Source organism: Echeneis naucrates, chromosome 1, assembly GCF_900963305.1.
Source record: "Echeneis naucrates chromosome 1, fEcheNa1.1, whole genome shotgun sequence".
NCBI classification, from domain to species: Eukaryota; Metazoa; Chordata; class Actinopteri; order Carangiformes; family Echeneidae; genus Echeneis; species Echeneis naucrates.
Window position 1 is genome coordinate 5,065,789 of NC_042511.1, and position 24,936 is coordinate 5,090,724.

A 24,936-nucleotide genomic window follows, 5' to 3' on the forward strand; every position below is an offset into this window, starting at 1 on the left:
AGAGACAACATCCCTGCTGCTGGTGACAGATCAACAGACCCAGTTCAATCCAACCTGGTTTCATCAGACCATGTTCCCAGTAACTGCCCCCACAGATCCAGGTGACCCCCACCTCCCTCATCTGCTCCACCACCTCACACAAAAAGACAAGGCGACAACAAAGCAACACAGCTCTACCTGATGGCCACAGAAACGTGTGTGTGTGTGTGTGTGTGTGTGTGTATGTGTGTAACCACTGAAATACAGAACACCTATATGAAAATGTAAAAGTGATTTAACCCGATTACCCCTGAACATTAAATAGACACAAACTGTACTGATAGGAACGTGTGAGAAAAAACAGGACACACGTTTAAAGACTTTGTGCTCTTAAGATGTGCTGTGTCTGAGGACAATACAAGTTTATACAAACAAGGGCGTTGGGCGGGGGGCGAGGGGGGGTGTCCCTGTGTCAGCAGCTGTTCAACACATTATCATTATTCAATCAACACTTATTAACTAATGAACATTACATTTAATCTGACTCAGTTGGACAGCAACTGAAGCTGGGCTCCAAATGAGGTCACAGAGGAGGTGGTGGCAGAGGGAGGGGATGAGAGAGGAGGGAAAAGGGCAGGGGAGCAAACCTGCCCTTCTGCACCTGGAATGGGGCGGGGTTGCATGTTTCCTCATATTTCTCTGTAACATCATCAGAAAGTGTGGAAACGACATGACACAGCATGACACCACCGTACAACACCGAGAAAGTCAATGAGTGTGTGCATGTGTTTGTGTGTGTGTGTGTGTGTGTGTGTGTTTGTGGGGTTGTTAAATGATGAACTCACCGCCCCCCCTCCCCCCGCCCACCGCCTCCCCATGTCTACTGCAGATTGTTGGCTGCTGTGTGTCATGTGACCCGCTCTCAGCAGTGTAGCAGATCACGACTGACCCAGACCCAAAGGTGGGTCATCATATTAAAAACAGACATTCCTCTGTTTTGTTTTGTTTTTTTTCTCATTCTCACTCATCTTTATAATTTTTTTGGTTTTGTGTTGACTCACATCTTCTGAGTTTTAGTTTTAACACAGCAACAGATACACAGGAAGTGTTAGCATGGACAACCAGAGCCAATGATCTGCCTCCAACATGAGGATGATGATGGTGTCAGTGTATTCATCATTTCAACTCATGTGCTTGTGTTGTTTTTTCCACTTGTGTTTATGGTGTGTGTGTGTCTGACAGGTATGTGTGTGTGTGTGTGTCGACCATTGTGGCGGTGTGTTTATGTGTAGGCGTTGAGGCGTTCTTTGGAGCGTGTGGAGTGGATGTCATGCAGCTCCTGCTCCTCCTTCGACTTGATGTCCTCGTACTTCTGCATCCGGCTGGCGTCCTTCAAATAGCCCCAGTTGGCAGCCAGAGCCATCAGGAAGTGCACCTAGGGCAGGGGGTCAGGAAGCACACGGAAAAAAAGAGCACAAGATTTGAGCCTCATTACACCTCAAGTAAGGTCAGATCGCTGCTCCTCACACTGCCCTGTCACCTGGCTACCTTTCCCCATTCTCTAAAAGAAATGAAAAGACAAAGGAATTCATTAACAACGGATATGGGGAGTCTCTTTATTGTCTTTATGTCAGCATTGAGCCAAGCCTGGTGGAGGAAACATCTGACATCTGAGGGGCAGATGGAGCCCTCTGTCTGTTTACTGCCTGTCTCAGCCCCCTAACCCTGACCCCTGACTGTTGGTGAACGTTAGGTAAAACCCAGCCAATCGTCCTCCTCCCAGCAGTAGTACTGCAGCCCCAAAGCCAGTCAGATGTGACAGTATTGGCTCTCACCATAGCGATGACAGCAGCTCCTGCTCCCGCCAGCGCACACACAAACAGATGGAAAGTCAAGTCCAGCTGCAACACACACACACACACACGTTTTCAGTTTTTCAGATTTGGTGTTCATGTAGGTGTCAGGTTGTTACGTTTGCATCACCCCCCCCCCCCGCACACACATCCTCCCCACCTCACCTCGTTAGAGTCACACATCTTGACGAACTTCTCAGACCCTGTGCACACCTTCCTCTCCTCAGAGATGGTCACGGCTCCTGGACCACATGGACCAGAACAGCATCAGACAGTGACCACAGGCTGCTGTCTACTCTATACACAAACAGTTTACTCAGTATTTGCAGGAGTCTGATTATAAATGTGGTCAATGTGGAGAACAACATGGTGACAGTGAGTTAACTGCATCAAGCTATATAACACAGGTTACACACACACACTCACATATATATATATATCATATATATCTCATATATATATGAGAGGATCCTCTTCTCTGATGCTCAGTTCCTGAATACAGAATGAGATTTTCTCTTTGGACTAACTTTTTGCATGGCTACTGACTCGTTCTTCATATACTTCTGTATACTTTAAAAAAATATATATTTTTATTTACTTTTATATAATCTTATACTTTGTACACAGAGTGAACTGTGTGTGTGTGTATGTGTAAGTTTCTAATCTAATCACCCACTGGCTGCAGGTGGCATTCTGTCTGACAGAATGATGACATCATTGGTCATGTGATCACTTACCAAACTGGCGCAGGTCCAGGCACAGGTTGGCCTCATCCACCAGACTGATGTTCTGACACATGGACCAGACATTGAAGTATACAAAGACGGGCAGGCTGGTAAACGCTGTCACACCAAGCCAAACCAAGAAGAACAGGTAGGCCATGAACATCAGCTGTAGACACACAAAAAACACAAACATCAGAACTGTGTATGTCAGGTCAGGTGCTTTGAATCAGTGTTGGTATCAGTGAACTTGTCCACATGTCCAGGTTCTGGTGTCATGTGATCTGCTGTGTTTTCTTACAAATGCTGTCAGGCAGCGTCCGCAGGCCGTGATCTTGAACTCTCCATACAGATCCCTGATGGCACCAGTGGTGAAGAAGCCCTCGACCAGCAGCAGGATGCCGAATACAAAGAACCCCGCTGCGAGGCCGTAGATTATGTACTTCAGGATGTCAATACTGTGGCGAACACACAAAAATTTAATTTAAATCAGCTGCAAACTGTATGTAGCACAATGTAAACTGTATGTAAAATGTAGTGTCAGGCATGAGCTTGCCCTATTGCCTCATTTTTTGTCACTTTTCCATTTTTTGTGTGGATTGCGGTTACAAATATGAAGCTAAGCTAAATGTATCTTGCTCCTGCAGACTGTGTGTGGATGATGTCTGCTGCACTTTGGGATCAGTTTTTAACTAAATCACAACCTGATATTTGTTTCAGAAGAGACATTAGAAAACAGTCAAACTTCCTGTGAATCCTGTTCAGACATCATCATCATCAGGATGGACACTCTACACTCTCACTCTACAGCTGCTCAGGTGTGAGAAGAGCCTGAGGGAGTAGCTGCTGCACCTACACTTGGATGAGCAACTCCATCTGCACTGATCCAAACTTTTAAGGCTGTCCCTGGTGGGTTCAAGGTGAAGCAGGAAGTAGATTGTGTCAAAGTCAATACTGTCAATACTGTGTCAATGATTATAATGATTCGACTGTGAGGACGGGAAGATGGACCTCGAAGTATCCATGAGTGTTGCATGGAGGGAGTTTTCCAGAAACAAGAAATGGCTTACAGCTAAAAGCACAGGAGGAGGACAGCGATGAAATCCCCCTGATGGAGCCTCCCTGATACTGTCCAGGAGTCTGACCCTGAGCAGCAGGAAGAGCTTAACACAGCCAGAGAACCGGCGCTAAACCACCAGTCCTTTGGTCTCTGACATATGATGGAGCCTGATCCAGGAATCGGAAGGGGTTTCGGAGACAGAGATCAACAACACAAATCTGTCTGGGACCAGAACAGATGCTGGCAGCTCATGTTAAAAAAGGGTTTCCAAGAGTTAGCGCGGCCTGGGTTTTAACACCTGACCTCAAATGTTATCGCCTGTGTGTGTCCACTCCAGGTTCTCAAATTTCCTCCCACTGTCATGACACTGACATTAGGTGAAATGGTGACTCTCTGGACTGAAGGATGACACTGGTTCTCAACCTGGAGATCAGCCATTTTGGTGGGAGCTAATTATCTGGTTGAGTTGAGAACCACTGGACTGCTATGTCTCTGCCTGGTCATGAAGGATGAGCCCACAGACTCAGATTTCATGTTTACCTCAGGGCAACATTGAGAATTCAAGGGATATGACGTTGTGTTGGTTCCATTACCAGGACTGTTGATATCAGGGCTGTCGGTCATCTGTCTTTACTCTTCAGGCTCTGTGATGGACTGTTTAGCAGGTGTCTGCAAATTGATTTTCTCTGTACTCAGACATTTATTGTGCTAAAACAGCAAATGTTTAATGTGAGACATGAAGATAAAGGGTAAAGTCACTCACATCGTGAACACGTCCAGCATTTCCCCAGGAGCTCTGATCACTTCAAAGTAGTTCTGCAGGATGGTGACGGTGCCACTCAAAGCCTCATGACCACATCCACAAAACAAGGCCACGCCCATATAGAGGAGGATTGTGGCTATGAGAGAGGCCCAGGGCAGACTGCCCACACATCGCTCACAGCACTCCTTACAACCTGAACACAAACAGAGTGTGACAGTGACTTCCACGGATTCCCTACAACCCACACTGAGTCAGAGTCTGATCTGAGACAGCTCTGAGACAGATCTGATCTGAGTCCTATCTGAATCAGATTCTGATCTCAGTCTAAGTCTGATGGCAACACCTACACACACACACACACAGCGGCTCCCACACGTGGGGGATGGGGATGGAGGGGTTAGTGTGTATGTGAGTCATCGCTCTCCTGAAGTTTAATTGACCAGCCTTGTTGCCATGCTAAAAGGGGTGTGGCAGAAGGCTGCTGACCCACTTTGCCTGTAGTGTTGTCATGACAACAGCACAGGGCCTGTAACTGTTACAGTCACACGCAGAAATATCTGTGTGTGTGTGGGTGTGAGTGTGGGTCTGCACACGTGTCTTTGTGGGGTTTTTTTGTGTCCTGAATGTCAGCCATGTTATAATCCTCATCATTTCCATATTTAGGTTTTAAATGCAGCGAAGACCCAATGACCTGATAAAAAGTGGGACAGGTTGTGCACAAAGGTTGTGGGTCTGTATGCGTTACCTCTGTGTATAGATCGAGGTGAGTATATGTGTACACAGTTACCCATCTACATTCTCATCAACTCAAACAGCTGAAACATCTGAGAAGAGCTGATTGTTTATGATTGTTTTTTTGTTTTTTTTTTGTCTGTCTTTACTTTGTCATCGTTATAATTGTTTGCATTTATGCAGAAAGAAAACAGTATAGTTCATGCTGAAAAAAAAAAAAATTGTGAGGTGCTGTATTCATGTCATGTGTGGCATCATGCAGTGGTTACTCCCAGACCTGGACCCCCCCCCCCAAAAACAAACCTGATGCTGTTTTGTATTACCTGTACACTTTTACACGACCCATGGCCTTTGCACTTTATCTGTTATCAGTTTAATGATTGCACTGTTTCTATTGGATTTTGCTTGTAGGAGAAGGAGGAAAATGAGGAAGACGAGGAGAAAGAAGATGAGAAAGAGGAGCCACATGTCGCTTATGGATGGCCAAAATATACCTTTAGACTGTATGGACCTTTAATGTTTGCCTTTAGACTGGATAGGAGATGACAGTGACAAAACAGGGACAGGAACATGTATTGAGAGTTGTCTGAAAAAACAAAAAACAAAACAAACAAACAAACAAACAACAACAAAAAAACAAAACAAACAAGCAAAAAAACACGCAGCCACAATTCATACTTTGGGAGGATCAGGCCCACACCCAGTCTGAAAAACTTAATCTACTGGGCACCATGGATATGGAATTGTTCTCTCTCTTTTCAGTTTGTCATGGGTACAATAATAAACAGGTCAACTATCATTAAAGTACAGTGTACGTGGTTACTACATTAACTGTCTTGGTAAGGTTAAGGAGGCGATTGTGATTTGGGTTAAAATAAGTATTTCCTGAACATCATGCAATCTCTGGCTCTCTTTTGACTGCCAGTATTTTTACAATATTCTGTCATTTCATTGTCTGATGATGGACATCTGTGTTTTTAACCTCTGAAAAATATACTTCATGAACTCCCTGACCATTGAGACATTGTCTGTCTTTCCCTCTTCCTCTGTGTACCCCCCACCAGTCTCCCTTTCTCTTTCCCTCTCTCTTGCTAATCTCCCCTTCCCTCTCACTTTCTTTCACTCACTCATACTCTCTAAGCCTCTCCCTATATCTCTATCTCAGTCTCTCTCTCCCCCTGTGGGTTGTTTACTCTATTTGTATTGACTTCTCTGTCCATGAAGAGTCTTTCCATTAATGGTTATCATAATGAAAAGGCGAGACAAAGAGAGACAGAGAGAGAGAGAGATGCCATCCATCCTCTGCTGCTAGTGTCCTTTCTCTCTATTCAATTAAATTCAACAAGCTTTACTGGCATGAATGTTAGCTGTTATTTCATGTTTTCTTTGAATTGTTATTTTGTGGTACTTTAACAATATTGTCAGTAAGGATCCTCCTGATTCCTCCTCTTCATTATAATAACCACTAACATAAGATCTCAGGTTTTCCTCAGGACTGTGAACTCTTGATCAGGTTCTCTTCAGATTTGTGGACTCTTGATATTGGGATGATATAGTCCAGGTGAAGCTGGGACCTTCCCACTTCTCTGTCTCCAGAAGACAGAAATACCAGGTCCAATTAACTCAGTTCAGATGGTCTCAAGGTTGGGACCAGGAACAGGAGAAACAGTCGAAAAAATTAAATAGGAAGCAGCTTCCCAAAAATGATACAGTTGAACAGTTGATCTCAACTGATATGTGAATAAAGCCTCACAGGAAGCAGACGGAAGGAGTCCCACAGTAACTGGCTGTCCGGATGTAAGGGGCGTGGCTTGGGGGCATATCAGGCGGGCTGCTGATTCCTGGGTAGATAAACTGAGGTTACGGTAAGAAGGGCAAATATGCTCAAGATGAAGACAATTGTCTTCTTCAGTAAGCCATGTCACATGGTCTGAGGTGGCTGGTGTGATTCAACATGGAATCGTGGGACTTTCCTGAGTGAAGATGCACTCATGTTTAATTTCATGTTTCAACATTACAACTCCCGTGAGCCTTGGCCTCTTCTCTTCATCTTCATACAAAGCCTGTTGAATGTGTTGTGCTGAAATGCATGCTGGGAGTTAATATCACCAGTTTGGATTTTTTCTGCACAGACCACACAGATGAACTCTATCTGACACTCCAACAGCCAACACAGAACCTCACCCACTTTGACTGAGATGAGCTTTGATATGATCATCAGAAGATCTTTAAGGGATCGATAAAGGTCTCAAAGATCCCGCAAAAAAAGAAAATTGTTTGATGCAGCAACTCAATTTGCATAGATAGGCAGGAAATAGAAAGGGAAGAAAGCAATTAGATGAAAAAATATTTACAATTTGTAGATAAATATATATATATATACAATGTACATCTCCAAAAGACACAGACGGTGTGTAGCATGACAGTAACGTGTCTGGTGGCTATGGGTTATAATCATGAGGAATCATCAATTCATTAAAGGTCTGTTAATAACCTTTTACTATCACATTAACACCAGGCCAGGCTGAAACTGTCAATCATCAACCTAAAGCCTCACAAGTAAACCTGCAACAACCATTTCACTAGTTAGTCATTTAAATGGTCCTCTGACCAGTCGTCTAACGCTTCCTTTCAGTTCTGGCATGATTCTGGTACCCCCAGCAGATGTGGGCTGGTACCCTGATGGTGACGGGGGTACTAGACCCTGGTTGTTACGGTAACAATAATAAAGCCACATGTCATTGCATTTCTGTTTGGTCTTGTCATCATCACAACATCCACAACATGTTGCTTTGCAACAGATCCAGAAGATGAGGTCACAGTGACAGATGATGTGTGAACTCTTCTCTGACTGATCAGGATAAAAGTATACAGATGAAATGTCAGCCCTTCACACCTTCAGTGTTTCCCCTCTGATTGGATAAAACAGGTTCCCTCCAGAGGAAAACACACATACCTGCCTGTTCACAGTAATGTTGCCATAGAAACAGTGTTAAGAAAGGTAACGGCAAGAAAAAAAAAGCCTTTTTAATTTTCATCAGAAAAACCAGGAAAACAGACTGAGGGTGAGGGACACGCCCATTTTCACAGCTGATACAACAAAAATAATCATATAAATAATGACAATGATACTGACAATAATATGAAATCTTAAAAAAAAAACAAAAAACGGAAGAATTATGAAAATAGAGGAAGAGGAAAAAGGAGGGAATCTACAAAGCAAGATGGCGATGGGAGAGACAATGAGAGCAAGAGAGAAAGACAGAGAGAAGGAGAGAAGAAGAAAATGGAGGGAAAAGGGGAGAGAGTCATGGAGACACCACAAAAAAGGGTGAGACTGAGGGAGGAAGGAGGGGAAAAGGAGAGAATGAGAAGAGAAGAGGAGATGAGGTGATAAGAATTGAAGAGAAGGAAAGGAGGACAGAGGAGGCACGGAGAAGAGATGCATGAAGCGTCAACAATGAGGCCGAACAAAGAAAATCCCAGTAAAGGTATCAATCACTGCTCCACTTCTCCCAATCCTCCTCAGTCTCACCCTCTATTTCAAGGTTTTGCCCCACACGCTCCCTCCCTCCACCTGCCCCACCCCCCATCCCCTCACTGCCACTCCCACCTCCTCCATCTATCCATGCATCCATCCATCTGTCCATCCATCTGCCCATAGAGTCTCCAAAACAACAGCGACCCAGCTCCTCATCCTCACCCTGACAATCTGCTTTGTTCTGCATTCATTCATCCAACCAACACAGTGGGTCCGGTCTAATTCCTGCTCACACACATAAACGGCCCCATCTTTGCTGCATGGGGACAAGATCAGACAAACAGTGTGAAAATGAACTCGTTAAATGTGGCGGCTGAAACGTGAGGCTGTGGTTTGCGCAGGATGTGAATGTTTTCCTCCATCTCTGCCCACAACACACATAAATGAATCCCATGCAAGCAGAATAATGACAGGTCGCTTCATCTACTCAAAGACAGAAAGAACACACTGTCTTACCTTTCTGGCTCTGAGATTCATCCATGTTTTCCTCCATTGTGGCAGCTTCACGTCCCTTTGTCTCTGTTTCGTGTGAAGCTGTTTAAAGCCCCTTGCTAGCTCTCAGCACTGTGTCTGTGTGTGTGTGTGTGTGTGTGTGTGTGTGTGTGTGTGTGAGTGTGTGTGTGTGGGAGGCGTTTTTTTTCCCTCCCTGCAGATGATGGAGACGCAGGGAAGTCCCTATTTCACTGCTCCGCTTTCTCTCCTCTCTCATCAGCTTCAGCCCTGATTTCCTCATATTAGGATGTTTAACTTAAGGACACAAAATAAAAATGTTTATTATCAGTCGGAAAACGGTTTTTGTCTTCATGTCATTATTATTCACTTAGAACTACATGTATTGATCAGCCAAAACATTATGGCTACTGATAGGTGAACTGAATAACCCTGATTGCTGATTGGTTACCATGGTACCTGTCTGTGGGTGAGATACATTTGGTTACCATGGCACCTTTCAGTGGGTAGGACATATCTGGTTACCATGGCACCTTTCAGTGGGTAGGACATATCTGGTTAGCATGGCACCTGTCAGTGGGTGGGATATATCTGGTAACCATGGTACCTGTCAGTGGGTGGGATGTATCAGGCAGCCGGTGAACATTTAATCCTGATGGTCCAGTGTGAGGATGAGAGCGACTTTTGAAAAGGACCAAATTGTGATGTGTAGATGAGCTTCTCCAACACTGCAGCTCTGAGGGATGTTGCTGGTTTGCAGGGGCAGCACATACCAGAAGTGCTCCAAAGAAGGAAAACTGGACACACTGGACCAACAGGGTCGTAGGGACCGAAGGCTGGACTGTGCGCTCTGATCTAAGAGAGGAGCTTCTGTCACTCAAACTCCTGAAAAAAGTTCCTGCTGGTTCTGATAGAAAGGTTGGAGAACACACAGAACATCACAGTCTGTTGTGTACGGGGTTGTGTAGCTGCAGACAAGTCAGGGTGTCCATGCTGTGTCCATGCATGCAGAGGTGGACAGAAACGAAGTAAATTTACTGTACTGTACTTAAGTACAGTTTTTGAGTATCTGTACTTTACTTGAGTATTACTTTTGGGGGATACTTTTACTTTCACTTCACTACATTTGAAGGACATATTGTACTTTTTACTCCACTACATTTGTATTGATGCTCTCTTACTCGCTACTTTTGCACTAGTCTAACATTACTTGTTCATAGTTTTTGTAACACGCACACCTCAGTGTGTGTGTTCCAGGTCACTGTCTCTGTTACCTGACTGCAGCTGGGGCCCTCTCCTCTCCATCTCTTCCTTTCTGATGGAGCTACCAAACTCAGCTGTTTCTGTCAAAGTTAACGTTTTGTGTCGGGCTTTAATCAAAGCGAGGCTAATGGACGTTAGCATTAGAGCTGGACAGTTAGCTTACGTTACAAGCTAACGGTGTGTCAACCGATTTGGTTCCCACCAAATTCCTGTTCCCCTTTACGCTGATTTACTGCTGAGTCGTGCGTAGTTGCTAAGTTACCGTGCGTACTTAAAGAAGAATAGCAAATAGAAACACAGCTGGGTGTATGGAAAGCGAAATGGAAAAAGCCATGTGTAGGTTACCGGTATGGTATTTATTATATAACAAAATAAATCGAGAATGCATTTGTTCAGCCATTCTTTGTCAATCTGTCAAACCTCACTGCCGGATCACTTACACTAGTTAGTCGCTTCGAAATGGACTGCTAGCTAACTGGTTAGCATGCTCGACTGACGGATTGATGACATTATTTTTGACTTATAACTTGTAACTATTGCTTACCGTTCATTTGGAAACGGACGGAGCTCCAGCGAATGACATATTTCTGCTCCTTGGAAACACCCACCGGATAGTGTCCATATTCTTTGGGAAACTGGGTTGGGAATTATGTTATGCCCTGGGTTAGTTCAATGTAAGTGCATGATTTATAGAAAGTCAATGATCCATTCACGAAACACTTAAAATATTTTTTCCCTAAAAGCCTACACATGATCTGTTATCTCTTGCACGACATGCCCAGAAAATAGTCTATAGGTCTACATAACTGTCATTGATCGATTAACCAGTTAAACTGTAGCATATACACAACAAAAATGATATTTATTTACTCATAAAAATTATTAACAAATCAACAGGCGTAGACTCGGAGCTAAGAAGAAGAGGTCACGTGGGGTGCACGTGGGCCATATTCTTAACTGGAACACGTACAGACATGACTACGATGTATAATCCTCACCCTACCTGGATTATTTCTCCATAACGATCGGGTCATTCTACATCATATATCTTGGTCGTATTATTACCTGGTGTTTATCACCACGTTTCTTCTTTAAGTACGCACGGTAACATAGCACCTACGCACGATTCAGCAGTAAATCGGCGTAAAGGGGAACAGGAACTTGGGGGGGAACCGAATCGGTTGACACAACGGCGCTGTTTCTTACCTTACTCTACGTTTCTCGTCCCAGCTTCACCGTCACTACCTTTTTTAAATATATATTTCCTCATAAAATGTCTCTTTATTTTCTAATGCTCTTTTCCTTTCTGATAACCCAACTGATGCTAACCGGACATTTTCCTACCGAACTTCAGACAGAAGACAGCCTGGCATAACAACAGTAACCATGGGGGGCGGGGCTTAGCGACGGATCGGTGGCCAAACCATTTGTTGGGGGGGGGGAAGAAAACAAATAAGAAGCTTATGTAAGGCAGGCCAACTTCATTTATAGCTGGACTATTGTATATGTACCTGGAATAAACCCATGCAAGCACACGGAGAACAAAAACACCTGCACCAACTCCTCCACTTGCCCCCAACATCTGTACCAGCACTAACACCTAGACTTAACCCAACAGGTAGATGTAGACACTGGTCCGGTTTAAATCACCTCAGGGCCTCAGTAGTGGTTTATCAAAAACAACTCACAAGATTTTGGTCAAAATTGATGAATTTAATAGAAAATGAATTTGTACCAGAGGCAAAGTGAAGAGTGAACTTTTCACATTTCTCTCAGAGGTGTATGATTTTCCCTCAGATCCAGTCAGGTCTCTGTCGGAGGGATGTGGATCCACGAGAGGACATTGAAGCAGCTTTTCTACCTGCTGTTTCTCTCATCTCAGGCATTTATCATGTCATCAGAGAGGCTAACCACTTAACCGGCTAACCAGCTTGCTCCTAACTAGCAGCACATATAACAGCTTCCTGGTGAAAGAAAATAGCAGACTTGAGTTCTTAAAAGCATACACTATACATAACAAGAACCACATTTATACTGCAATTAATATTGTTAATATCATTATTATTATTACTCTCATTATTAAACACTAAAACGCAGCCAGGCTTGAAGCGTCAGGCTGACAAGTTCATCTGAAAGAAAGAAATTAAAGTGACATGCAAACGTTCTCTTCATCCTCATCCTCATCCTCATCATCAGTGCAGTATTTTTATTAAAACAAAAGTTTTTCTTCACAGTTTCTTCTCCACCTCACAGGAGTGAGAGCTCCCTATTGGCTCAGGTTTCAGTATCAGCAGCTGCCATTGGCTGAGCATGGAGAGCTCTGATTGGTTCTCAGTCTGTTTGGCACATCCTCCAGTTGGCTTTCTGAACTCTTATGACAACAATATGTGTGTGTGGTACAAAGAAGTGTGTATCAAATGTTTGTGTGCATGTGTGTGTGTGTGTGTGTGGACCTACACAAAGGGATGGGCAGCCTGCAGTCTAACCTGTGGCTCTGGAAGAGTCAAGTGAGTTCTGGAAATATAACCCTGTGATATCTAAGCGATGCCATGTTGTCTCATTGCATGGCTTCAAAAATCAAAGTCCGAGGACCTGGACCATGACTGCTTGGAAAGCCCTTCCAAACTGTTGTGGACCATGAAAGATTTTTACTGTGGGTCACCAGCTGTGTTTGCCCCATTGCTTAGCAACCTGGACAACACAATTTAAGTTCTTTGGTTTTCACAGTTTTGCTATTACTCTTGAACTGAGCTGAAACTTGATCATAACATTGGACAGATATGGCTGCACAACATATCACTGGATATGTTGGACCAGGAAGGTTCCAACATGTGGATCCTTTCTACCTTTTTGAAATGCAGCTTGGAATTGTGATCTTTTTCCGTTAATGTAGAAAATGTATATTTCTAATAACTCTGTTGTTGGTCCCTTGTCAACTGAACACCCAGAGAGAGATGTCCGACAGGGGATAGGATGTTTATTTGTGAGGACATCTATTGTTGTCCTGTTGTCTCTAAACACATTGCCTTCCTATTCTGGTGTGTCTCTCCACTGTAGTGGACTGACCTACAAACATCATTGAATTAGTCCAGGCTCCAGCAGAAAACCAGGATGAGCTCCTGATGTTATGTCTGTATGAGATGTCAGACTAAGGGGACGGCTCATCCAGGGACAGGTGGAAAGTTGTGGCCGTGACTGACGTTGTAGCGCTGGATGTTTGGTACAAATGGAGTCATTTTGCATTTGCTTTAAAGTCAGGCCCCCTGTGACACGGACTGAGATCTGTTTTCTGAAAAGCAACGGGTCAGGCTAATTTTCTGGAGATTCTGTGGTGAATATGAAGAGAAACCTGAACTCAACAGTCTGGGACATCACATCATATCACACCACGCCAAACACTGATGAAGATCAAGTCCAGGTCTCAGGGTGACTCTGAGTGACATATACACACTCATCTGCCCATCCCTATGTCCTGTTAGTGTGTGTGTGTGTGTGTGTGTGTGTGTGTGTTTGTGTGTCATTCCATGCATCTCTTGGTCTGGGAAAAGTCTCTACTAATCAGGGATTTTCAGGCAGGAAACAGGAAAAGAATGTGGAATAATAATAACATTATCATTATCTGCTAATCACACTAACGATGACTTCATGAATGTGGTTTCTCAGGTAGTCATTCCACTAAATTTAATCCGGATTCTGCCCTGACACCCAGGATCCAGATTACATCCCAGGCGAGTGCTGTTATTGCGTTAACGTCAGCATCACGGTGGTCCTACTTTCCTATATAAGAAGTGAACAAACCTCCTAAAAGATGATGAGAGTAGAAAACTGTCCCCTGTGCTTGATTCATGACTTTGTACACAGGCAGCCACCAACACTGATGGTCTGGAGTCTCTGTGGGTGGGTGGGGGGGGGGGGGGGGGCAGGTGTTTGCTGACCAAGTGGTTGGCGGACCACGGTGTCTTTGTAGGCGAGGTGGTGGAGAGCGGGATCAGGAGTCCTCAGAGAACTGGAAGGGCTGAACTCCAGAGTGAAAATGGGGCCGAGCTGAATTGTTGGGAGGGTTGTGTCTTGACTGGCTGTAAGGCACTGACTCAGATGTGGTCAGGAGAGGTCAGTCATGCTGAGGCTCATGGGTAATCCTGGGCGGAGGTAAGCCACTGGGACACGGCCATTCTCACTGGTCGATCCTGTGATGGACAGACGAGCTTTGGAGCGCATCGCATCTGTGAACTTCAGCTGCACAAGGACACAACATGTCGATCGTCAGAGTCACCTTAGTCATAACAGTCATCAGAGTTAGCAGATCCATCATTTATCAAAGTCAGCAGACTTAACTGTCATCAGAGTCGTTACAGTCATCATACTATTGTAGTTTTAAACTCATCTCCTCTGCCTCTTCTTTTAAGTTTTGAGAAAATGGATGCACACAAGCTTTTTATGTCCTGCCTCCCTCACCCTGACCTTCACCCAGTGGGGTCCTCAGGCCCTCGAGCACTCCCTCATTCAGCCCAACACCGTGATGAAGGTCTATCTGAAACACCCTCCTCCTGACCAGGGCTGGACAAGGGTCAGGGGCTGACAGTAAGCCATTAGTAGGGTTGTCTGAGAGGGGTATCAGTCAAAGGTCAAAGGTCGGGTGTTGGTTATTTCATTTTGTATCCTACAGTATCCTACAAGCCCTGTAACTCAAGAATGACTAAAAATCAGAAGTATTTCTGTGAAGCAAACACTGTTTTCACAAGATCAAAGTCAACAGATACCAACGTATGTATAGAGATGGAGAGAGAGAGGCAAAAAAGTTTCCCATTTCCTGACGCCACTGAACGCAGCATGACACACTGTAGCATTATGTAATGAATGAATGAAGAATGCGTTTGAAGCATATTGGGGTGATGGGGGGTGAGGAGGGGTATTGGGGGAGGGTCAAGGGGGGCACCTGATTGTGGCGCAGGATCCTTCTACATCATCTCCTTGTTTAGAGCCTGTTGCTATGGCGACTGATGCTGTTGCAATAGGACTATAGTTAAGTTTACTGAAAGACAGAAGTGCCAGGACGACATGTCTCACTGTACACACACTGAGCACTTTATTAGGAACCCCTGATATAATTATCCACTCAGCCAATCAGATCTCAACTGACTGAAGCTGCAGTTCGATGTCAATGACAGAGGTCAGAGGTCAGACTGGGTGGAGCTCCGGTCACTTGGATAACTGTTCAGTATCTCTGAGTTGTACAACATTCCCCACCTGTGCATGTCCCTTTTTCAGCAGGAAACTGTGAGCCAATTTCACTTCTGTTGCCCACCTGGTGGTGCTGAGCTCTCAGAGTCTCAAACTGGAACCTGAATCCTGAATCTAATACCATAAGGACCAAAGAATTGTGACCAGCAAATGGTTTAAGGGTTGTGTTCCATATGATCTGAGGAAGGTGGTCAGCAGACTCCACTCCAGACACCATATTCACCACTGAAGATGTTTGGATGACATGAGGAGAGAGAAGATGGTCTGAACTTGTGTTCAAGTCACAATCTACTTCCAGTTTACATCAGCCCGCACATGCCACATGTGAGTGAATGTGTTTTCAAGTGTGAAGACTGACAGGCTTTTTGATAAATAGCTGAGATCTTCTGGACAGAGACAGTTTCAAACTTAATAGTGAAGAAGGAGACTGAGCTGCATCCAGTCGGCACTAAGGAGAGACAGAGCCAACTAGCTTTAGCCTGCTAAGTCAAGTGAAGTGTTCTCAACACAGAATAATGAGAACCTGGAATATATTAGATGGTGCTCAGGCCATACAAGGACATTTCTTCTTCCTGTACGAGGACATGATAAGTGCCTAATGCTCCCTGTACGCCCCCCATACCTCTATGAACATGTGCTGTCCCTTGTACTTGGACATAATGTCCCTTCTACCCATATGAGGACATTATATCTGCAAAGGCTGAAGAAAGATGCAATGTCTTCTATGGGTACAAGTATGCAATGCCCCCTCTACCTGTAAGATGGGGTGATGACCCCTCTGTCTGTGTGAAGATGTGATGTCTCCTCAGGTCTGGTCCCCTCTACCAATACTATTGCGTAATTTCGTCTCTACCTGTAAAAGGACATGATGTACCCTTTACCTGTATGAAGACACTATGTCCCCTCTACCTGTAAAGGGACATGACAGCCCCTCTGCATGTACAAGGACATGACATGCCCTCGACCTGAACAAGGACGTAATGTCACTTCTACACGGATGAGGACATTGTTCCACCTGTCAGTCCAAACCACCATCTTTCAAATGAAATGAAACTGCTACTGAAGGTAGAGATTGGCCAAAGAGTCGACCTGCAAAAGAGGATGATTGGCTAGAAAGTGACAAAGGAAAAGGAGAAAGAAGGAACAGACGAAAGAACAGGGACAGAACAAAAAGTTAAAGGAAAAAGGTGGAGGAGGAAGGGGAGGAGAGGACGGACAGTAGGAAGGAAGGAGGAGTGGTCAGGGAAAGGAAGTGAGCAAGTTGGCGAACAAGAGGAGCATCACAGCCATACACAGTCTTGAGCAGAAAATCGGTTTTAATCTTGACTATGGTCTCCATGGTAACCACTGTTCATCAAGGACAGTTCCTGCATTCACATCACATAACTTACTGAAAATCCACCTCTGTGGCTACGGGTGTTTCATCGTTGTGATGTTCATTAACAAAGAGTCTGTAGTGATAAATAGTTATGGTATCACAGCGATCAACATTCAGGTCTGGCATGTTTCACTTTCAAAACAGATACTGTATGTGTATGGATCTACCTTTAGACTTTATGGACCTTTAAACCTTTAGAGAGCCTGATATTCACTAGGATCGGGTTAGGGAGCTTGTCAATGTTCAGCCAGCTAACTCTGTTCTTCTCCTACTGAATTACCGTACGGGACCTTAAAGAAACGCAATCATATTTAACAATAACTTCTGACAAGAAGAGAGGAGACAGAGTCAAACTGACAGCAAGTGAAGATGAAGTCAGTAGGAAAACTTAAAGTTTGCCACTCAAGTCGCTGTGCTCCTCCATAATGTGAATGCAAGTGCTGTTTGACGCCCGAGTTGTTACCAATTTAAAGTCTCAACATTATTTATGACTGTGAGGTGAGGGAAGACGTAGCCATCAATCATCGCTCTCCTACCAGTGTTAGATCTTGACGCTCTCAATGCCGTAAACGTTGTAGCCCTCTTTATAGGTGGCGTAGTTTGGCTGGTGGCTGGGGGACAGCAGGTTGAAGTTGGGGGCGTGTTGAGGAGAAGACAGAGTGTGTGTGTAGTTTCCTGTGTGCTGGGGGGACGACAAGGTGTTGGCTGCCACCTTCATAACAAAAATAAAGTCATTGTTACCACGGCACTGGTTGTGCTGATACTTCAGCTGTGTGACTGTAACTGATTCAACTGACAACAACATGGACACAGAGACAGGGGATGAGAAGAATTCTAGAGGAAATGGAGGTGAAAAGTCTTGTCGTCCATGTCTCAGGAGACGCTGCTCAGCGGCTTTATCTGCCGCACCATAGACAACTCACCAGACCCTATCTTTGGCTTTCCAGCTGCCCTACGTGGATCCCTGATGCCAGGCCAGTGTTAGGTTCCCCTGTATTAGTGAACTGATCCTAGTCTGAACCAAGACACTCTGGGCATCACTATGTCCATGGACTTTCTGTTTTCATTGCTACTGTCACATGCAATTCCAGTTTGTTGTGTATCCTTGGGGAAATGGCATATTTTTCATGTCAGCGACATTTGCCAGGATGTCAGTGGACTACAGTTACGGCCAAAGTGTTTTTGACATGGTAGATCCTACTACTGCCAGACCCCTTCGGCTGGAGTAGTAACCGTGGCTGACTGTCCTCAGGGTACCCTGAACAACACAGAGTGACCAGAATTCAGCGGGGACAACACCTTGAAACCAGAGCTTACACAAATCAGTACCTACTAGAGCAGGCAAAGATCCTCAGGTGGCCTGGAACAGTCTGGACTCAACTAGATCAAGAATCTAGGTAGTCACAGATGAATGTTTAACTGAACTAACCAATCAGGATTTTGTTTTTCTGATCTCGTGATGCATCACACATATTCAACTTCAAATTAGTGAGGATGTCACAACATTAAGAATCTAGACATTAGTAACATTTAGCATAGTTAAATAAAGTTTGTACCTTCATTTTTTTGGCTTCAGAACGACTCTTGTAACAGAACTCCACCAGAGCCACCATCATGGCCAGACCCAGACCACCAACCAGGATGTAGAAGACCCCCGCAACGTTACTGAGAGACAGGGCACTGGTCTTTTCCTAGACACACACACACACACACACACACAAGAGGGTACGTTTAGTAGATTTTTTTTTTTTTTTTTTTTTGTTAACAACTTCAATCACACACAACCAGTGAATGATATGTCACCTGTTACTATGACGAAAACATAAATATGACACAACACTAACTTAAAATATTAAAAACCTTTAGATACACCACTGTTTTCATGTTCTGTCTTTATGAATGTGTTTGCAGGCAGTGCTCATGTGACACAGGTGGCACATTATTATATTCATTAATTGTCAAGAAATATACACATATGAACACAGTCCAATACACACTATCAGTCAAGTGTCAGAATGCCTCAATTTTTCCTGTTGATACTTCCAATAGCTCAGTTTTTCTGTTTTTACATTAAAGGAAAGATCAAATTAATAATACAGTTTAATTCTACATTATATGTGTCATGTCATCCTCCAGATCCAAACCAGGATAAGCCATGAAGTCAGTGTCAGGGTTTCAGGAGAGGAGGTTCTCTCTGAAGATGTGAGTCTTCAGGACTTTGACCAGCATCAGACTCAGTCTGAACACAGATTGGCTGGCTGACAAATGAAGGTGGCAGCATGTCACAGAGACAGCCTGACTGACGAGGTCCCTTTGGGCTTCAGTCAGAGTTAAAGTTCTCTACCTAAGCAGAATCAAGCCAGGACCTTTTTAAAAATTCCGTTTTAAATCCTGAAATGAAACTGAATGTGTCTGGTCCTGAAGTCACTGCAGAGGAAATCGAACATTGTTCATGGAGTTACTGTGACACTGGTGCAGAAGTGGTTTATTATGAAAGCTGGTTTATTATGAAGATCTGACTAACCAGTCTGTCGTACTCCCTTCCCTGTCCTGTCGGCTGAAGCTCTGCCTCCCAAATCCATGAATGCTCATTACCAAGGCAACAACACATATCTGCGGCAATTAGTGCTGTATTTTGTAATTTGTTATTTTCAGTTTCAATGGAAAAATGGGGCAGTTGCAAATTTGGCCAGTATGGAACATACACATTTATATTATGTACAATATGCATCTATGTGTGTCTTGTGTGTTTTTGTTTTTGTGCATTTATGTGTTTCCAGTACCAGTCAAAAGTTTGGACACACTTTCCGGAACAATTTCTATCCAAACATATACATATGCACAATCAGACAGACACACATGTACATGTGTACACAATATGGTTGGATCACAGGTACTATGACATCACCCCCCCCGCAGCACATTGCTGGTGAACACGCTGGGTCTCGTGGAAGATCAACTTTCTCTTGTTGTCTTTTTCTCTCTGAGGTTTGTTGGAACCCGTTCCAGAATAGGTCCAGAAAGCAGATTTGTCATACTGGTGGAGACCACAGGTTCTGAGGTTATAACATTACAGCAGGTGATAATGACTAAGGTCAGGTAAAGATGGAGCTGAACAGAGATCTGAGGGCCACTATAATGTGAACGTCCAACCTGAAGTACTGTGCTACGTTTGGATGGAGATCAGCCACAGCATTATGATCACTTGCCTAAACAGCCCTGATCCTGGCGGTCTGGACGCTGCTAGACCATTGAAGCTGAGCTGAGAGATGTGAGCTGAGACACAGCAGATCCTTGAAGTCCAAGAAATTTTGAGGAGGTGCCTCAATGGATCTTATCCAGACTTGTCGAGCTCATCCCACAGATGCTGGATTGGATTCAGATCTGGGGGAATTTGAAGCCAAATCTGGTTGTTCTTCCTGAACCGTTGTTGCTGTTGTTGTTCTATGAAGGAGGAGACTTGATCTAGAGCAGGTTTAGGTTACGGTTAGTCCCGCATGAATGAAGGACCGGCAGACCGGCAGTTTCCCAGCAGAGCATTGTCCAAAGCGTCATGTTGTCTCCACCAAATGGTCTTCCCATAGTGGTACCATACAAATCGCAGGATCCAGCCTTCACTCCCCATGACCAATGAGCCTGACTCATGACCCCGTGGATCAGTGTTTTCCTTGGACCTCTGTGGGTTGGCCGCTACAGACTCGCACTGTAGGTGTGTGTCTCTAGCAGCCCTGGACTTTGTCCCTCTATAAACTACCCTTTTTTCCCATGTCATTGGTGTCACAATGATGAGCTTATCGTGACTTGCTGAATGATGTCCTGTGACCTAATTTATAAGCTGAACATATCCGATGTGGTCTGGGCTGCTCATGAACTTTGTTGGGAGCATGTCAACAGCGCTGAATGGTTAAGAAGCTGTGTTTACATCTTTCTCTTGGGAATAAGGCTTCAGATAGTTGGATCGATGGCAGCCTCTGAGAAGAAGCGCGTGACTGCAGTGCGCTCTGATTCCAGGAGACCTCTTGTTTCTTCTCACAACAGGTTAGACGTGTGTACTCTAACCTGGGGGTTTCACTGACTTCACTGGCTCTTAACCACAAACAAACACACACACAGACACACTGCAGAATGACTGTAGTCTGAGTGTTTCCCTCACTGACACATGCAGAGTCAGGATTACTGTGCATGTCAACATGAGAACAGACAGTGTGTTGGGTTGATCCACAGAAAATACAACTAACCTTATTGGTGGAGTCCTTGAAGCCACACTCTCCTTTATCGTACCACCACTTGTTTTTCATCTTGTCTAGGGTCCCTTGCTCATTCAGTTTCAATACGGCAAGGTTTACTGGCACTCTTCAATGGGAATAACATAAATAACATCACCATAAATGTTATCTTATGTTATTAGAGGGGCAGCGGTTCTCACACTCTGGTCTAGTGACCAAAAGACAGCCTGCAGCATGTGGCAGCATGGCTTCACACTGGTTCCATGACTGTTGACTGAAAATCACACTGATTGGTTCTTCTGAAGGAGGTGGAGTTCTCTCTCCATCTACTGTCCAATGAGAAATAGTGATGTATTTGAGTTGGGGCTCTTCTGTTTGGCCCCTCAGACAGAGGATGAGAGGTGCTGCATTGAAAAGCCTCAGGCAGCGGCAGCAGTGTTGCCCCAAGGCGGAGCCACATTCTTCATCAACTGTTGCTACCATCTGGTGTGAGGTCACCTGCCCCTGGACACACTTTTGGACATGTCCCTGAAGCCTGCCCTGACCCTGACCCTGACCTCAACCAAACAGGATGCAACATGAGTGAAAGAAGCAGCACAGACTACTCTGCTGGTGCAGGTGATCAGTGACACAGCTGCTGGTGTCACTGCCTGCGTCCATCATTCATATCCATGCTTTAGCTTGGCGAGGGTGACACAGCTGCATCGTTGTCTCTGTGCTGCTTCTTTACACTGTTATTACACACGACAACCCACAGTCACCTTTGTGTGTGTTGTGTACAGGTGTGTGTGTGTGTGTGCGTGTATTAACCTTGCTCTCCCCTCCTCCGCTGCCGCATTCTCCCTTGTCATACCACCACTTGTTTTTCAGTTTGTCCAGCAGTCCCTGCTCGTTCAACTTTAACACCGCCAGGTTCACCGCATTTCTACATGAACACAGTGGCTGTTAGCAGGTCAGGCGTCATGTCGTCTTCCTGCTGGGGGCATGTTAGCAGCATCAACAACACAGCGGCAGCGCTCCCTCCTCCTAGCAGCTACACACGGCTACAGTAGGATTAGCATTAGCGCGTTTGAGGAGCTAGCCTGTGAATGAGCCTCCACACCAGCTCCTGTTGTGGTCCGATTCTTGGCTCAAAAATATAAGTCAACCTTTGGTCTGCTTCCTGTCAGCCATCAGCCCTACATGGACACACCCGGCTGCCCTGCTCACATGAGAGGGTTAACAAGTGGTCATGTGATCAAACAGGAAGCATCTCACAGATGACAAGCTAATTACTTTGGTTAGTTAGTTACAGTGGTTATAGTTGTTTATTTAATGGGGTTAGTTACAGTTGTTAGTTTGGTACTGCAGTTTGCTAAAGTGGTTAGTTTACCATACTTTGGTATTGGAGTTAGTCACTGTGGTTAGTTTTGCAAAAAAGATGCGTAGCAGTAATATTTTGTTTCAGTGTCGAAACATGATGTCAGTGCTATAGTTTATGGATATGGGGGTTTGACAACCTGCTGACAGCTGAACATGGTCAGAGTGATGTCATCAGACCATAGACCCCAACGACCCTTTTGGTCACAATGAAAGGGATGATCTTGGTCACCTGATGTTAAACTCTGATGAGGTGAATCAGGCCCGTCCTGACATCGATGTGACTATAACTTGTAGAGCTGATGGCCGAACAGAACCTCTGAGACCAGCGGTTGTTAACTGTGGCTGCTGGGCAGAAATGATGTCAAGGTGCAGATTCAAAGGGAGAAGGTCAAAGGTCATCTCAAAGTAAGAAAGGCACCACTAAGGGGAGGGCTCTGACCAGGGGCTGGTTGCAGAAAGTTAGCCACTGACTGGTGTTTCTTGGTGCACATGTTAACCGAAGTGTCGCTGGATGTGGTTAAGCTAGCAGCAGGGAACCTGTCCCCTGTGGCCAAAGATAAATACATTCCCTTGTTTCATTCATTTAATCTTAATTTGAAGAAGACCAGTCAAAGGCATAATGAGACCTGTCTCAGTTGTCACAGTATCTGGAGCAGGAGAGGACCTTCCTCCTATAAAATGACATCACAGGTGTAGAGACCTGGGCAGTGTCACTGCAAAGCCATTATGGTGAAGGTCCCACCCCCACCACAGACTCAGGTAGCTCTCTGTGGTGGCCCCAGGAGCCCAAGAGGCAAATACACAATATAACCAAAATATACAAATGTACAGTTCAGATATTGCAGGGTAGCATCTTTAGCTTCTTACCTTCTGATCCCCACAGAGGGAGACCACAAGCCATCAGCCTGTATCACAAAGGCCATATCTGTGTGTTCAGGTAGAAGGCCTCAGTCTGCTCCACATCTGGTTTGATTTGGCTTTGTTAAAGTCACTTGCGTGCCACAGTGAGCTCAGAAAAAAAAAGTTTTGCTCTCTTGACTTCATGACGGTGAATGCAACCTCATTTCTGAATTACTGGTCTATTCTGGTGATACTCTCAGGAGCAGAGCTAAGAGTCAGTCTGACTGAGCTCCGTGCAACCAGCCCAGTAGTTTCTTTTAGCGGGCCATGTTATCATCAGCATCTCAACCAAGAGTCGGGATCCAGCAGGATCAACAGCTAGGAAGTCAACAGATAATGACAGGTCAACTAGTTGCTGATGGTATGAGGGACGTCACCTATTATCCTCAGATGAATGGACGCTAACGTCTATGCCATCGTGTCACCTCAGCACAGATTCTACTAATAATACTGAGTAAGATCAATAATCAATGTTTTGTTTTCACCCATAATTGGCTAAAACACTAATCCTCAGCGGGTCATGAGGAAAGGGGGTCGGAGCCAACTCCAACTGGTATGGGGTGGGAAGCGGCATACACCTGGACAACTATTTCATGGCTCATTGATATATTATGGTGTTGTCACTGAAATATTGGAATATGAAACTTGTGTGAACAGGAGAATTTGAACACAACATGTACATTATAATATGAATCATCATCAAAACACTCTGAGGTCAAGTCATGGCAGGAGCAGAGACATGGTGGTGGTGGGAGGTAGGTTTGTGAGAGCTTTGTAAATTATTGAACCAGGATTTATCATCAGATGAAGAATCATCCTCAGAAACTGAATATGCCTCTGATTCTACCATGTCGCCACTCAGCAGGTTCCAGATCAGACTTAAAGCTCCATGAAGTGATTGTGGACATTGATGATGAAGGTAACCCTGAAAACTAACCCCTGTGGAAGTGGCTGATCTAAGAGGAAGTCCTGATGACTAAAAAACAATCCGTAGGACCCATCCCACTTTACTCCTCCCACCGGGGCTCTGGTCTGCAGAGCTCAGACTTGGACTGGACTGGGGGTGACTTTTGGCCTTTGTTGGTTTTCTTTCATCACATCACGGAGCTTTAACTTTGACAAAAACAGTGCCATTTTTAGAAACATTCAAAAGGAAGTTAATGGGCAATCAGAACCACACAGGACCACACAGAACCAATCACAACCACACAAAATGAATCATAACCACACAGGAGCACGCAGAACCAATCACGACCACACAACTAACCAGAACCACACAGGAGCCCAGAGAATAAATCAAAATCATACAGGACCACAAAGAACCAATCTGAACCACCTAAACACACACACACACACACACACACTGTCCCTCCCCCAGTTGTCACGGCAACCACCACTAGCCATGGGTCAGGGGTGGTCACCATGGAGAGAATACAAACCACAATGATGACATCATCAGGGTAGGT

At 44.7% G+C, this 24,936-nt stretch overlaps 2 protein-coding genes across 3 annotated transcripts in view; both read right to left on the reverse strand.

Annotated features, from left to right (window-relative positions):
- Window positions 1-1,261: 1,261 nt before the first annotated feature.
- LOC115045134 (neuronal membrane glycoprotein M6-a-like) lies at window positions 1,262-9,143 on the reverse strand. The gene is made up of 7 exons (XM_029504657.1): window positions 9,107-9,143; window positions 4,378-4,570; window positions 2,856-3,012; window positions 2,570-2,723; window positions 1,998-2,074; window positions 1,815-1,880; window positions 1,262-1,414 (listed from the first exon to the last, which is right to left on the reverse strand). Exons 1-7 carry the CDS (start codon window positions 9,141-9,143, stop codon window positions 1,262-1,264), a joined length of 837 nt encoding a protein of 278 aa, XP_029360517.1.
- A 5,321-nt stretch (window positions 9,144-14,464) lies between these two features.
- Window positions 14,465-24,936, reverse strand: part of LOC115048686 (glutamate receptor 2-like) — a 28,128-nt gene continuing 17,656 nt past the window's right edge. The window contains exons 17-19 of one of the 2 annotated variants that reach the window (XM_029510797.1): window positions 22,019-22,133; window positions 18,539-18,673; window positions 14,465-14,599 (exon numbers count right to left, since the gene is read on the reverse strand). In XM_029510797.1, coding sequence (XP_029366657.1) covers window positions 14,465-14,599; window positions 18,539-18,673; window positions 22,019-22,133 — 385 coding nt within the window. Of the gene's footprint in view, window positions 14,600-17,523; window positions 17,628-18,531; window positions 18,674-21,220; window positions 21,336-22,018; window positions 22,134-24,936 lie in introns of those variants that run through there. The other variant, XM_029511627.1, reaches the window with a different exon arrangement.

What these genes read in the sequence shown, in the direction of transcription:
- LOC115045134 (XM_029504657.1), bottom strand. Translation starts at nt 9,143, where the DNA reads ATGGAGGAAAACATGGATGAATCTCAGAGCCAGAAAG. An exon ending in CCTGGACCTGCGCCAGTTTG is followed by an intron (nt 2,075 to 2,569) that starts GTAAGTGATCAC and finishes CATGTGGTCCAG; the next exon opens with GAGCCGTGACCATCTCTGAG. An exon ending in AGATGTGTGACTCTAACGAG is followed by an intron (nt 1,881 to 1,997) that starts GTGAGGTGGGGA and finishes TGTGTGTTGCAG; the next exon opens with CTGGACTTGACTTTCCATCT.